Genomic DNA, 16,599 nt, shown 5'->3' with positions numbered 1-16,599 from the left:
CAAGTGTAAAATTCTATAACATCTTTCTTAAAAAATAAGCATTGACACTTGTTTTCAGAGAATAAGCTAAAAAACATTGTAAAGCTGACAACATACAAACTATGTATGGTATGATCACAATAAGCTACAGCTATCTCTTCAGTATAGATTTCAAATGTAATTAGAAAGTGTTGTTAATAAACTATATAGTGGGCATGGGAAATATCTGTTTTCATGTTGGTAATAAGAGGAAACAAAGAAAATGTACACAATTATATAAACATGACTGCCGTGGATCTCCTCTTCAAACGATGCTGTTAGAGTAGAAAAATCTTAAAAGCTAATTTTTGAAGGACGTTTTTTTCTCTGCTTAGAAGTCCAGTGGTTAGGTTTGCTCAGCTCCATCTGGAAGACAAACAACACAGTGTTTCACAATGAAATATGAAGAAGTTAAGCTAAACTGAAAGTTAAATATGTGTACCTTGCAAAAGAGGCAATCATCTTTAGCTCCAGAGACCTACATAGTTCCCATAGAGGTCTGAATGGAGTGGGCCCCCAGCCACAAAAAGCTTCAGCTCTGACCAGTTGTAGCAGTGGGTATAGACTGCATTTGGAAATTCCTGCATACCAATGTAGGAGTTTACCCAGAGGTCATCATGGATGAGCCAGCCTCTGCTACAGGAGAGTTTCAACTTCTTTCCTGTAGGACTGCAAATGGCATCTGGATCAGGTGATGACTTTTCCTCTAGGAATTTCTGGGCACGGATGTCACAAAAGAGCAAAGAGCCTCGTCCAGTGCCAACAGTGACAATATGCTGGCAGGTACTAAGTGAATGTACACCCAGGCTACGTTCATAGGAGCACATGGACTGGATATTTTGCTGGGGTTGGCGTGGATCCAAGAAGGAGATGTGAGACTGGGAGCCCACAACATACAGGGAGAACTCATCACTGTAGGTCAGGCACAAGTTGTCTCGGCAGTGGGGCAGCCTCACGGACTGCAGCTTGGATAGGTTGTTTTCTGCTTTCCAGAGATGGACATAACCATCCAGGGACAATGCTCCCAACTCCTGGTTTTTGGCACTGAAAGCTAGGTCTCGCACCTTTTGATTATCCATGCTGTTGGAGGATGTAGGAATAGCCTCCACAAATATAGGACGAATGTGACCATACATTAGAAGCTCTCTCTCATTGTGCCAAGTAATGCTGCCAGTGAACATATCAGAGTCTATTCGCCAGAGAGCCACGGTGCCATCACGGGATCCACTCACAGCCACAGAGTCAGTCACCCAGGCAATAGCAGAGATCCAGTCTGTGTGGCCTTCTCGGTCACCCAAGCAGAAGGGTTTGAGAGTGGGCAGCTGGTAGACTGCCAGGCTGCTGGAATTTTTACCCCCGGTGGCCATTAGAGTCTTGGAAGGATTCAGCTCTACAGCATGGATGCCACGGGTGGGTTGGGCCCAGGCCACATAGGGGGCCATATCTCGAAGGAGTGGGAGGTGCGTGATGTGGCCCGAATGCACATCCACCACGAAAAGCGTGTTGCACTTGGTGCCGCACACCACCTGCCTGGCATTCAGCCACTGAGAGGCGAACACCTTGTTCAGAGTGCCCAGGAACAGCTGGCGTTCGCGCAGCATCTCGGGCAGCCTCTGCACCACGTAGCCACACATGCCGCCCTGGAAGCCCTGCACCTTGGCACCCACCTCGCGGTATTTCAGATAGTGCACCAGCGAGCGCCGCACCTCCAGTCGCTTCTGCCGCTTAGCGACCACCGGCCTTTCTCCCTGGCCTGCTTCCCTGGAGCCCAGTGATGACAATGTGGTTGTCCAGCTCCCATTTCCCTCCTCTTCAGCCTTTACCTTCACTGTGCGTGATTCCTGCTCAGCCATAGCGAGCGACTACTTGTCTAGGCGGTGGTCTGGACCGTTAAGTCTAGAGCGAGAGGTGTCAAAGGTCAAGAGTCTGTGACGCACTTTTAATATGGCGTCCTTAGTCCAGTGACAGCAGAGTGCTTAAAGTGATGAGGTTAGGCAAGAACCGAGTGTAAAAGTGACTTTGGTTGGCAGTGAACGTGGCAGCACTGATATGAAGAATGCTGCAGCGGCAAATATGATCTGGACGTAAGCACAGAAGTCTCTAGAAATTGAGAGGACATAGACCGGAAATGGTGAGAAGCTTCGGAGGGGCCGGAAGGGCAGAAATACTGTGAATGATTGACAGTGCAAGCCTGACCAAAGGTGGCAATAGGAAGCAGATAAGATGAGGCAAAGGGGGAAGACTGGGTAGACAATAATAAATGACGTATTTGTACAATAATAATCAGTAGTACCTATCAAATAAGCTTACAAACCAACTTACTAAATTACTGCAAACAACTGATGATGAAAACTGTCAAAGGTACAAATAACTTATAGGAAATGGAGAAAAACAAATACAAATATTAGGGAACATTAATCAAGTACCACGTTTTAAACCCATATGTGTGTATGGTGGCTCATGCCTTTAACCCTAGCTACTCAGGAAGCTGAGATCTGAGGATCAGCATTCAAATCCAGTCGGGACAGAAAACTCCAAGTGATATTCTTACCTCTACTAAAAAGCCAGAAATAGAACTGTTGCTTATGTGTTACAACTCCAGCCTTGAGAAAAACAAACCTCAGGGATAATGCCCAGGTGAGCTTAAGACCAAGACATGCAAAAAAAAATTATCTTAAATATCCATGGCCTATAAATGTGAACCAATTTTGGTACGGTGGTTATTGTACATACATTTATGTGAACTGGGGAATGGAAGGGGAACAAGAAAAGTGTGAGACAAAGGACAAAGGAAGAACCAACGCAACAGAGATAGTCACAAGACAATATGTTGGAAATAATCTGTACAACTTGGGGGGATGGAAATGGGTGGAAAGGAAAGCGACAAAATGAGGGAAGTTAGACATGAAATGTGCTCATTAGCTTACTTAAGTAACTGTCACCCCTCTGTACATTACCTTGAGATAAAATTAAAAACAAAAACAAAGACAAAACAGTGAATACAGGGGTTATACCGTGGGGGAGGGACATACAAAGCAACAAAAAATATATCACATAGTACCTTATAAATAACAAGCAAGAAAGAACCACTTGTGTCCCTATCTTGGGGTTCATTTCACTTATCATCTTATCTGACCGTTTCTGCTTGTCCCAGATATATACTAGTTATTGCAAATAAAAGAAACCACCCCTGTTTTCACTGTATTTGATGTTGGTATAATTTGGAGAGGGGAAGGGAAAAAAAACAATTTTTTTAGATTTATTTATTAAACATTCTGTTTTCTTCTTAAAAATTTTTTATTATGAAAATACCATAGGGATACAGATTGACCCATTGCAACAATGAGATGTACAAGATGCTATGTTGAAAAATGAACTTTACAACTTTGGAGGGAAGGAGGGGAGTGTAGTTGTGGAGAAGGGAGGGCAGGGATGATAGGGGAAAATAAAGGAGGAGGCAACAATGCTTGATAAAAAATGTACTCATGACCTTATAACTGTAACCCCTCTGTACAGTATTTTCACAATAAAAAACCTATTTAAAATTTTTTTTAAAAGATTGTTAGCCCAGCACATGTGGCTCATGCCGCTAATCCTAGCTACTCAGAAGGCAGATATCTGAGGATAACAGTTCAAAGCCAGCCTGGATAGGAAAGTTAGTGAGATTCTTATCTCCAGTTAACCACTAGAAAACCAGAAGTGGAGCCGTGGCTCAAGTGGTAGAGTGTTCCCCTTGAGCTGAAGGGCTGAGGGACAGTGCTCAGGCCCTACAACCGACAAATAAAAAAAAAGATTGTTAAAATGGATTAAAATGAAAATATGACACCTCAAAAATGTTTTCTTCAAGCAAGACCTTTTAACTATAAGAGAATCAAGATGGTTGGAAAAACATGTAATGGAAATATTAATTTTAAAAATCAGATAAGGCTGTTATATTAGCTGAAAGGGACAAATTTTAAAGAATTAATAGGTTGAAAAAATACAGGTCAATGTGTTACTACAGAAAGCTAGAACTATTCCAGCAAGAATACCTAACAAATCAAAATTTATACATGCCACAACAGTAACACTAATACTCATAAATCAAAATCGATCACATTAAAAGAAAAAAAGACAAATCAATCCCTACACTCAACATGACACAATCAATAAAATACTAACATAGAACTAGAGAAACAATTAATTAGACCTAGCTGACATATATAATACATTTCATCTAACCAAAGTATAATAAATATTTTTCTTACGCACATGAAAAACTAATGAAACGTGTATAGACAACCAGAACAAACTTTAATATACTGAGTTACTAGAGTATGTTAACTATGGAATCAAACAAGAAAACAATTACATAAATTTGAGAGCAAAATCTTGGAAAGTATTCACGACTCAATAATAATATTTAGGTTCAAATGGAAAGTTTTTGAGAAAATAATATGTTTCCTACAACATTGTGCAATGAAAGCGAACAATACCAAGACATAGACAACAAAACTAAATTAATGCTAAGGAAAAATGTATTCTGCTAAGTATTTTCATTAGATACAAATAAAGGTCAGAGTTTAGGTCTCATTGAAGAATGAAATCAAATTAAATGCAAAACTTGCAAGAGGAAAGAATGTGATAAGGAAGAAGTAAATTATTTAAGATTCTTTAAGCAGGAGGTTGTCATATCTATTTCAAACTATACGGATTAGTAATGATTGAACTTAAACACTGTAGAGTTGCCTCATTTGTGAAGCCACTGAGATGTTTATGTTTTTATATCCTATTGATTTAATTTAGGAAAACCTATCCCATCTCCCACAAATCTGATCAGACATGTCATTTCATTTCAATTGTCTATACTAACCAATAATTTCTGAATTAACAAAACTAAGTTTGAAAAATTATACCGACATCAAATACAGTGAAAGCCGGGGTTATACTGTGAGGGAGGGACATACAAAGCAATAAACAAATATCTTATAAATATATTAGAAACAATCGCATGAAAGAAAAAAAACATTTAAATACATATCTTAGGGTTCATTTCTATAACATCATTGTGGAGGGGGAGGGGAAAAACAAATTGTTTAAATAGGGATACAGGTGGACCCATTGCAACAATGAGATGTACACGATGTTATGTTGAGAAGCAAACTTTACAACTTTGGCACAGGGGCCGGGGGAGGGGGGAACTGGAAGGGGGAAGATGGGAAGGGATAGGAAGGGGAAACAAAGGATGAGGATACAATACTTGATAAGAAATGTACTCATTATCATGTCCATGTAATTGTAATCCCTCTGTACAGTATTTTCACAATAAAATATTGAAGAAATAGTGTTTGAAAATATTTACTGAAACTTATTGCTCAAGCAATGTCTTCATTCTATAAAGGTACTGATTTGTTTAATATATCTTCATTATAGTTTTAAACTTTGTCTAATTCTTGATGATGCAATATTGCAACATTTGGTTTTATACTCAATCTTTTAAAATTGTTCTATGTCATGTTTAAATGAATATAAATCAAAGTAATACAGTTAGAAACAGAAACAGTTTTTCATTGCACCTTCTATGCATTTTTATATACCTTCTAATTCTGGCTATTAGTACTGCAAAAATATTATTGTAATTTATTTTTGCAGTACTGGAGTTTGAACTGAGTGCCTCACATTTCCTAGGCTGGAACAATACCATTGAGATCTTGCTTTTCACTCATTGTTGTTATGATTTTAAGAGCCACAATTCCAACCTGTCTTTTTGCAGGTTAATTACGAATCTCATGGACTTTTATGCCCAGGCGAGCTTTGAACCTAGATCTTCCTTGTTTCAGCCCCTTGAGTAGTTCACTTTACACATATGAGTCACAAGGTACTCAGCTTCACTAATTAATTTTAGAATAAGGTCTCACTTCTCACCAAAGGTATGTGCCTGAACCATAAACCTCCTATTTTGAGGGGCTTCTCCTCTTTGCCCAGAATCACCTCCAGGGACATTGCTTATGTGGAAACACAATCTCTCAAACTTTTCTTTCCCAGTTTACATAGTACAATGATCCTCCCAATATCAACTTCTCATGTATATCCCTGTACCCAGCTATAACGTTAAAAAGATCTTTCAACTTTTCTGCCCCCATGGGCCTCAGATTATGATCCATTCATTCTTAGATATCCAAGTAGCTCAGTTTACATGTGTGGGCAACTGCCACTCAACTTGTGAATAAAATTTTAAAGAACAGCTAGGTGCAAATACCTCATTCCTGCACTTTTAACTACTAGGAAAGGAGAGATTGGGAAGATTGTAGTTTAAGGTAAAACAGGCAAAATTTCATGAGACCACAGGTCAACCAATATATAGCTGAACAAAGTGGGTTACAACTGCCATTCCAGCTATGTAGGGAGCATAAATAGAAGTAGCATAATCAAGGCATATTCGGTCAAAAAGGATGATTTTATTTTATATCTAACACAACATATAAAAAGTCTAGAGATGTAGCTCATTTGTAGAGGATCTGCTTATCAAGTCCTGAGAATAAATCCTAGTATTACTCCTCTTGCCCCCCCAAATTAGAATACAACTGTAGATATGTGTAAAAAATTCAAACATATAATTTTTTCTAAGTCTTTCCATTTCCTAACAAATGGGGCAATGTCATTCTTTCTGATGGAGGCATAGAATTCCATTGTGTATATATACCACATTTTCTTTATCAATTCATCTACTGAGAGGCATTTTGATTGGTTCCATATATTAGCTATGGTAAATAATGCTGCAATAAACATAGTTGTGCTGGTAGCTTTAGTGTGGTCTTGTTTGTAAACATTTGGGTAAATGCCCAAAAGTGGGACTGCTGGGTCATAGGGAAGCTCTATGTGGAGTCTTTTGAGGAACCTCCATACTACTTTCCAAAGTGGTTGAACAAGTTTACACTCCCACCAACAAAGAAGTAAAGTTCCCTTCTGTCCATATCCCCTCTAGCATCTGTTGTTATTAGAGTTCTTGATTTTTGCCATTCTAACTGGGGTGAGGTGGTATCTTAATGTTTTGATTTGTTAGGAAATGGAAAGACTTGGAAAAAATTATATTAAGTGAAGTAAGCCAAGCCCAAAGAAGCATAAGACCCATGATTTCCCTTATTTGCAATATCAAGTATATGTATGAGTCAATCAGAAAAGGCCAAATAAAGTGATGTTAGGAAAATGAACCCTAAGATATGTATTTTAAATGTTTTTATCTTTCATGCATTTGTTTCTAATGCAATTATAAGATTATTTCTTTGTTGCTTTGTATGTCCCTCCCCCACATTATAACCCATGCTTTCACTGTATTTGATGTCGGTATAATTTGTGGACAGGAAGGGGAAAACAAGTCGTTTAAATAAGGACACAGGTGGACCTGTTGCAACAATGAGAAGTACAAGTAGTCATGTCAAAAATGAACTTTACAACTTGGGGGGGGAAGGATGGGAAGGGATGGGAAGGGTAAACAAAGGAGGAGGCTACAATGCTTGATAAGGAATGTACCCACTATCTTGCCCATGTAATTGTAACCCCTCTGTACAGTATTTTCACAATAAAAAACTTAATTTATAAATTAGGCACAGTAAAGGATTAAAGCCTCTGATAATAAAACAGGACAATTATAACAATGTATTGTAATAAAAGTAACAGAAATGTTAAAAAATTTAAACATAAACTTATTTTTATAAAAAATGCAAGCAAGATTTTTAAAAAGGGTCTTCATGGGAATGACTATAAGTAAAATTACCTATCACACAAACAACTGCTGAAAACATAGATACATTTACGTTGTATATTCTGGCTTTTACACAGTAGTTTAAACCAATGAGGTATTTCTATTTCAATCTAGTTACCACCACAGATGACCATTTTTATTTTGTATATTTTATTCGATTGAAGTATAGTAGAATCCAATAGAAATATTTTAAGCTATTAACCATATGTGAGTTATGAAAGTTAATCTGTATATATTTCCAATACCTGTTGTTAAGTGTAGAAAATGACATGCTAAAGGTGCGTATAAATAATTCTACTTTCAGAAACAACTTGCCAAGATTTTTATGTGCACATACATAGGTAAGAAAACAGTTGAGAAAAAATACTTTTCTAATTCTCCTTTTTCTAATACTTCTGTGTGAGATTTTAATATAATTATTGCAGCCATCTTAATCAAACTTGAGAGAAAACTGAGAAACCTGCCCGATATTCTAAAATCATTGAATTAAGTAAATCTAAAACTGCCAAACTACTTCACCTTCCTGTTAAGTAATATAATTAACATTTGCTCTTCTTTAGTTCAATATTACATGGACATTCTGTCATTTGCAGCCAGGAATATTATTAATTGTTACTGATCTATACTTGCAGTATTTATGGTTGGGGGGGAAATAATTGATACATACAGATTAAGGAGAGAGAAAGAGAAAGGGATAAGAAAAATCTTCAAATGCAGAATTATAACTCCCACAAAATTCATCATATATATTATATTTTATATTTATTTTAAATTTTAAATATATGTGCATTCTATAATTTTAAATTAAGGTAAAGTTACATACAAAATAAATATACAATTTCCTTTGGTGCCACTGTGGGTTGACTTGCTTCTTTGATTTAGGGATATGGTCTAGTGGATTATCTGGGTGCTAATTAATAATTCAAACACTATACAATGGACTTTACACTATATTTTTTAAAAAAATCAACCACAATGACTAAAGGTTTGCATATTTCCTCCCACCAAATACATTAGGAGACAGAGGTACAGCAGATTTAAGACAACTCAGAAAATTCACATAGCAGGTTAAAAAGTTGAGACTAAAATGTACCTTGGCTTTCTTCTAAAGATGATGCACAGGTTACTGTATGCATTCTGTATGTCATTTTCCCTATAAAAACAAGTGAAACCGTGAGATTTTCTTTAATATATTTGAAGATTAAGAACAGTTTCCAAAGAGCTGCCTACTTGGACTTTCCAGCCTGTGTCCCTTGTCTTCTTTGCTCTCTGCAAACATCATCCCCGCGATGAGTCCATTGTCCTTCTCTGCCTCCATTACCAAGCAGTCCTTGATGAGTCTGGATTAGTCACAGAGTGACCCACATTAAGTCACACATTTGCTTCTGCCCACCCTTAGAAACAGCCAGACCTCCTCATCTCAAGTTGGGATGCGGTAATGTATCAAAAGAAAAAAACAAGTTTTCTTCTTTTGAAATTCAATAGAATAGTCCTGGATACTGTTACAAATGTAACAGGAGCCCTTCAGTTGAACCAGCCCTCATCAGTTAACAATAAATAAGAAAAAGTAAAACAAAAGATCATCTGTTCTCATCCCTCTCACCCTGTAAATCTCTAATTCCTCCCACCCCAGAGAAAAAAGAAAAATTTGAATAAAAAAGTTTCAATTTTTAAGGTACATCACTGGAAAAAAAATCTAAATTCCTACATGTGCAACTCTGCTGAAAAAATTAACTCCTGAGAATGATTACAATAAAGATTCATTGGATTCTTTAGAAAGTGCCAGGTTCTTCTTGAATTTTCATGCAATTTAAATTCAGTTTCAGTTATATGAGGAATATAAAATATAGCATAATACTGTTTCAAATATATGACACAAGAGAAAAAATGTAAGATTCTACCATTATATCCCTTATATGTATTTTCCTGAATTCCTACTTTACATCCTTGTATGACCAAATACCCCAACAGAGATCATTCCCTTCATTCCTGGTTGATAATCTAATCTCTGCATATGATGAACAAAGAGCTAGGAATTATGCATGACTTTCACTTTTATGCAGCACATTTGATAGCATCCCATGTCACATATAATTTTTAAACTATGAGGAGCCTTTTGTTGGTCATACTTTATGTCGCCTAGGTTTATGATCGTGCTTGCAGCTGATTGAAATAGAATAGGTCTAAAAAATGTAAGTAAGTCTTTAGACTGGGTTAGACTGTGGGTTCGAGGTTTAAAACTGAGCTGAGCCATGTACAAGTGTCTTATACCTATAATCCTAGCTACTCAAGAGGATGAGATTTGAGGATTGCAGTTGGAAGCCAGCAAGAAAGTCCATAAGATTATTATCTCCAATGAACTACCCAAAACAGCTGGAAGCAGAGCTGTGTCTAAAGTGATAGTGTACGTCTTTGAGCAAAATGCAATTCAGGGATTACATCTAGGCCCTCAGTTCAAGCTCAAAATCAGAAAATAAACCCTGAGATGATATTATGTGGTTTTCAATTTACAATTTTTATCATAAATAAGTTATCAGGAACTTAGTATGTATTTATGTAGCTACTCATGAGCAGAATTTTGCAAGCCCAGATTGATAACTGTAGATATTTAAATAAATAGGCTCACATGGTTCCAGGTTATGTGTGAGTTATATAGAGAATGATAATATATAATATATGGCCAAGAAAAGGATACACAGCTTAATTGTGTGACATTTTCATTCTGTCAGTGGATTTTAAAAAATGTAAACACAGGTGACAAGGATAGTATAGATATGTATAAATTCATCATGCTTTGATTTTGTATGTTTAGTATTTTGTGTAGGTGAACTAATTTTGATAATAATGAGACCTAGAATACCTAAATGAAGGCTCTCTCACTATATATTGTTTTGAATATTTGGCAATCTGATTGTTATACAAAATTGACCCTACACTATTACAATGCTGCAATACATGACAATTTTATGTCTATTGTTAAACACCTTTGTTGAAGGTAATAACTCTTTAAAACAACTCTGCATGTAAAAATCAATTGTAAAAGACTCACTAGACCAATGCTTCTATACAAAGTTTCAGAGTAAAAGTGATGAATTTTTTTTAAAAAGACTTCACAGCAAGAAATAAATTTCTACAACCCCATTTTTAAATGTCATGGCAGACCTAGAAACAATTAAGTGAATATAACTAATTAAAACCAAATTACAAAATCAATTGTGTAATTTAGCCTCAAATAAAACTCATTCTAGAAGACTTGAACTACATAGATTTGACAAGCTAGGTATTGGATCTCAAATTCAAAATATGATACCTTTGGTAAAAATTTCTGTGGAAGCCGGGCGCTGGTGGCTCACGCCTGTAATCCTAGCTACTCAGGAGGCTGAGATCTGAGGATCACGGTTCAAAGCCAGCCCAGGCAGGAGAGACCGTGAGACTCCTATCTCCAATAAAACCACCAGAAAACCGGAAGTGACGCTGTAGCTCAAGTGGTAGAGCGCTCGCTTTGAGCTGAAGAGCTGAGGGACAGCGCCCAGGCCCAGAGTTCAAGCCCCACGACCGACCAAAAAAAAAAAAAAATTCTGTGGAAAAATCATTCTTATATTTGAAACTAATTAGTGACAAAAAGAAATGGTTTACAAAATATGAAATTTTCCAATCAGAATAATCTGCAATATCTGTTAGACATTTTTCTTTGGTTGAGAAATAAGCACTTTTAATATTGTATACGTATTAAGATAGAACCCTGAATAAAATTTAAATAATTTTTACATATATATTTGTATTATGTTTATTCTTATGGTGGTCAATTTGAAGGCAAAATTATCGCTGGTGAAAGACTGATGAGGAAGCTGGTGAATTATATAACTAAATTTTTATTTAATTGTTTTGTGTATTTGTACTTTTATGTTTGAATTATACTATTGCTTGGCATTTTTGCTCATCCCTGGCAATCTGCCACTTAACCCATGCATCCACTTTCACTGCATATATAATTCTATATGAAGTTTATGATATAGTACAAAGTTTTTGGGATACTATAGTGATACTAAAGAAGTAATCATGGAGCATGGATAAATCATTTCTTGAAAAGAATAAAGTGAAAATATATAGATAATCTATGTACATCATGCTTCTGTGATCAGAGATGAACTTATATTGTAGTCATGTAAATAATTGGGAGAGTTCAGATGGTGGGAACATATTAAAATAAAATAAGTAGATCCCACTAAACAGATAATGGAAAATATTGATATCAAGGTCTTTCAGATACCACAAGATTCAGAAGAATTTTAACTAAATAATAAAACTAATAATATTTGATCTCATAAGCTATACAAGGCAAGAGAATTTCATTATATTTTTGTTTTGTGTATCTGAAATGTCACTACCTCATACATGGCTTCCTAAATTGTATTTCATTTACAAAACTGTATTTCATTTACTGTATTTCATTTATATGGCTAACACCTATAATATTTGTGGCAGAGAAGGCTAAGATGTGAGTGTTCTCTGCAGAAAAATATATAAATACTCATTTCCAATTACTCAGCAAAATCCCAAGCTAGAGGTGTGGCTCAAGCAGTAAAATGCTAGCTAACATAGAGCAAGCCTAGTTTGAGCATGAGACTGAGTTAAGTTCCAGGTGCAAAAATTTCCTAAATCAAACATTCTAAAGTCCCTAAACAAAATAACTGTCTTAAATGCACTAAAATATCTAAAGGAGCCAGGAGGAAGCTTGAGCTTATAATCCCAGCTACTCAGGAAGTTGAGATTTGGGGAGCACAGTTAGAAGACAGCTACGTCTGGAAAGTCCATGAGACTATTATGTCCAATCATCTGTCATAAATGTACAGAAAAGGAGCTGTGGCTCAATTGGTAGAGAACTAGCCACGAGTAACAAAAGCTCAGGGATAGTTCCTAGGCTTTACACACACACACACACACACACACACACACACACACACACACACACACACACACATCTAAGAGAAACTATTGACAAGGAAATTAAGAAATTTACAAATGAAAAACATGACAAAAATATGAAATGAATTACTCAAAAGAATGAGTCAGAAAATTAGAATTAATAATTCTATTTGCAAAAAATTAAAAATGTACCGGTGGGATCTGGGAAGGTGGCTCAGTGGTAGAATGCTTGCTTTCCATGCATGAAGCCCTGGGTTCAAAACCTCAACACCATATAAGCATAAAATGCCAGAAGTGGTGCTGTGGCGCAAGTGGTAAAGTGCTACCCTTGATCTGAAGAACTGAGGGACAGTACCCAGGCCCAGAGTTCAGGCCCCACACTGACAAAAATAAAAAGTACCAGTGGTGTTCAACAGAACAGTTGTCCTTATAGTGGAAAAGAAGAAAGGAATGCAGTCACATTAAAGATGGAACATTTGAACATATTAAAAGTAATTAATAGAGTATAAAAAAACTTGTAAGGGACAATATTAAGCTACAAAATACATAACTTATGAGAGTTCCAGAAGTAGAATAAGAGATAGACACATTACTGGACAAAATGATCACCGAAACTTCCAAAATAAGAATCCTAGTGAAATTCATGTAGGATATAATGAAAAGGCCACGCAGGGATAAGCAAAGTGGTTTGTCTGCACAAGAGGTTGATATCAGCAGAATCATAGTTCAAGGTCAATCAGGCAGAATGTTTGGGATCCCATCACACCAAATAAAAGGTGGTGTAACCAGGCACACCTGCCATCACAATTATGTAGGATGCATAAACAGGAAGTTTATAACCTACGGTGGCCCCGTCATAAATGTGAGACCTTATTTGAAATATAACTAAAGCAAAAAGGGTTGCGAGTATTTCTCAGGTAGTAAAATATCAGCCTAACAGCCCCAGTATAGCACAAAGCAAAACAACAAACAAGTGGGAAAGGTGGAATCACATGAAAGAAGACATAATCAATCACTAATGTAATCGACAAAAAACATTACTGGGAAAATAGCACTAGAAAAGCCATTAGTCATTTACAAAGAACCCTTAAACAGGCTGTCAGTTTATGCTGTCAGCATAAACCTCAGAAGCCAGAAGGCCAGTAGGATGATGCACTTAATGTGCTGAAACAGATATGCCAACTAAGAATCTGTATTAGTATATGGTCATTGTACAAAGAGTTTCACTGTGATAATTCTATATATTCATATACTCTTTCCCACTCCCATGTCTTTTCCTTTGTGCTTTCACAAATTTAATGGGTTTTTATAATGCTGTTTTCATACATATACATGTGCATATATATTTAAATATATTTGTATGTGAAAATCTCATACATATATTTTCTTCATATTAATCTCCCAAACTTTTTTCTTACTTTATGACCCTTATGTATGGTTTCTTCCCCAATACAGCTCACTTTTAAATTCACAGAACATATGACATTATACATTAAGTCTGTCTTCTAAATACAGAGAAAACATTCCTTTGTGAGTGTGGCTTATTTCATAGAACATAAAGAGCTATAGTTGTATCTATTTTTCTGAAAATGACATTATTTTATTCTGCTTTATGGATGAACAATACTTCTATGTATACCTATACCATGTGAGCTGTATCATAAAAAATTGGGTATGGTGGCATATATTATGCTATATAAGCACACACACACACACACACACAAACACCCACATATGTGTGCACATGCACGAGTGTGGTAAAGACTAATATACCAAGATCATGCTGTATATCTATTACTCATTTTTAGATTTAAAAAAAAAACTCCATATTGATCTCCAAATGGCTCCTCTCATTTATATTTCAATCAACAGTACCTAGGGATTCCTATTTGCTTACATCCTTGCCAGCATTTGTTGTTGGTTGTTTAATAAATGATAGCAATTCTGACATGATGATATATAATTGTAATGTATTTCAGAGTTGCGTGGCTTAAAACTTGCAACATTTATATGACAAACATACAGCCAGCATTATACTTAATGGTGAAAAATTAAAGCCATTTCCTCTTAACTCAGGAACAAGACAAGGATGTCCAATCTCTCCACTTCTCTTCAATCTAGTATTAGAATGCCTACCTACAAAAATAAGACGAGATGTAAACATAAAGGGGATCCAAATAGGAAAAGAAGAAGTAAAACTCTCCCTCTTTGCAGATGACATGATCTTGTATTTAAAGAATCCCATAGATTCCACTCCCAAATTACTCAAGCTGATTCAAAACTTTGGCAAAGTAGCAGGGTATAAAATTAACCCTCAAAAATCAATGCCTTGTCTGCATGCCAACAATGAGAAAAGTGTGGCTGAAATTAGGAAAGCCCCACAAAAAATAAAATAGCTAGGAATTAACTTAACCAAAGAAGTGAAGGACCTCTATGATGAAAACTTTAAAAACTTGAAAAAGGAAATCAAAACAGAACTTAGAAAGTGGCAAAAACTCCGATGCTCCTGGATTGGAAAAATCAACATCGTGAAAATGGCGATACTTCCGAAGGCTACCTACAAATTCAATGCGATACCTATCAAAATTCCAACCTCATTCTTCAAGTAAATAGAAGAGACAATCTAAAAATTCATATGGAACAGTAAAAGACCCCAAATAGAAAAAACGCTCCTCAACAGAAAGAATAGTGCTGGAGGAATATCAATACCAAATTTCAAACGCAACTATAAAGCCATAGTAATCAAAACAGCTTGCTACTGGCACAAGAACAGACCTCAGGACCAATGGAATAGAATTGAAAACCCAGAAATGAACCTACAGACCTATAGGCATCTAATCTTTGATAACGGAGCTAAAAAAATAGAATGGAAGAAAGACAGCATCTTCAGTAAATGATGCTGGCAAAATTGGTTAACTACTTGTAGAAAACAACAGCTACATCCTTATATATCACCCTGCACCAAAATCAACTCCAAATGGATCAAAGACCTTGGAGCCAAATCAGACACTCTGAAAACATTACAGGATGGAATAGGAGAAACCCTAGACCTCCTTGGCGCAGGCTGAAATTTTCTTAATAGAGACTCGGAAACACAACAAATCAAAGAAAGGTTGGACAAATGGGATTGCATGAAATTGCAGAGCTTCTGCATGGCAAAGGACATAGCTATCAAGATCAATAGAAAGCCCACGGACTGGGAGAAGATCTTCACTAGCCATACAATGGACAAGGGTCTCATATCTAAAATATACTTGGAACTCAAAAAATTAAATCACCTAACAACAAATCCTCAAACAAACAACTGCCCAATAAATAAGTGGGCTAAAAACTTAAAGAGAAACTTCTCTGAAGAGAAAAGAAGGATGGCCAATATACACATGAAGAAATGCTCGACCTCTCTAGCCATAAAAGAAATGCAAATCAAAATAACATTGAGATACCACCTTCCTCCAGTTAGAATGTCTAAAATCAAGAATTCTAATAACAACAGATGCTGGAGGGGATGTGGCCAGAAGGGAACCTTACTGCATTGTTGGTGGGAGTGTAAACTTGTTCAACCACTTGAGAAAGTAGTATGGAGGCTCCCTTAAAAGACTCCACATATGACCCAGCAATCCCACTTTTGGGCATTTACCCAATTGTTTACAAACAAGACCACACTAAAGCTACCAGCACAAGTATGTTTATTGCAGCATTATTTACTATAGGTAAGATATGGAACCAACCCAGCTGCCCCTCAGTAGATGAATGGATCAAGAAAATGTGGTATATATACACAATGTAATTCTATGCCTCCATCAGAAAGAATGACATTGCCCCATTTGTTAGGAAATGGAAAGGCTTGGAAAAAATTATATTAAATGAAGTAAGCCAAGCCCAAAGAAACATAGGTCCCATGGTTTCCCTCATTT

At 36.4% G+C, this 16,599-nt stretch overlaps 1 protein-coding gene across 1 annotated transcript; it reads right to left on the bottom strand.

Annotated features, from left to right (window-relative positions):
* Nucleotides 1-202: 202 nt before the first annotated feature.
* On the bottom strand, nucleotides 203-1,871 carry LOC138839748 (DDB1- and CUL4-associated factor 12-like protein 2). The gene is made up of 2 exons (XM_070039316.1): nucleotides 461-1,871; nucleotides 203-384 (listed from the first exon to the last, which is right to left on the bottom strand). Exon 1 carries the CDS (start codon nucleotides 1,869-1,871, stop codon nucleotides 483-485), a length of 1,389 nt encoding a protein of 462 aa, XP_069895417.1. The 3' UTR covers nucleotides 203-384; nucleotides 461-482.
* Nucleotides 1,872-16,599: the final 14,728 nt, after the last annotated feature.

The sequence above is a fragment of the Dipodomys merriami genome, unplaced genomic scaffold (assembly GCF_024711535.1).
Source record: "Dipodomys merriami isolate MVZ:Mamm:240054 unplaced genomic scaffold, mDipMer1.0.p SCAF_3, whole genome shotgun sequence".
In the NCBI taxonomy this organism is placed as follows: Eukaryota; Metazoa; Chordata; class Mammalia; order Rodentia; family Heteromyidae; genus Dipodomys; species Dipodomys merriami.
Note: the sequence above shows the minus strand (reverse complement) of the source record. Positions and strands in the feature narration are given on the sequence as shown.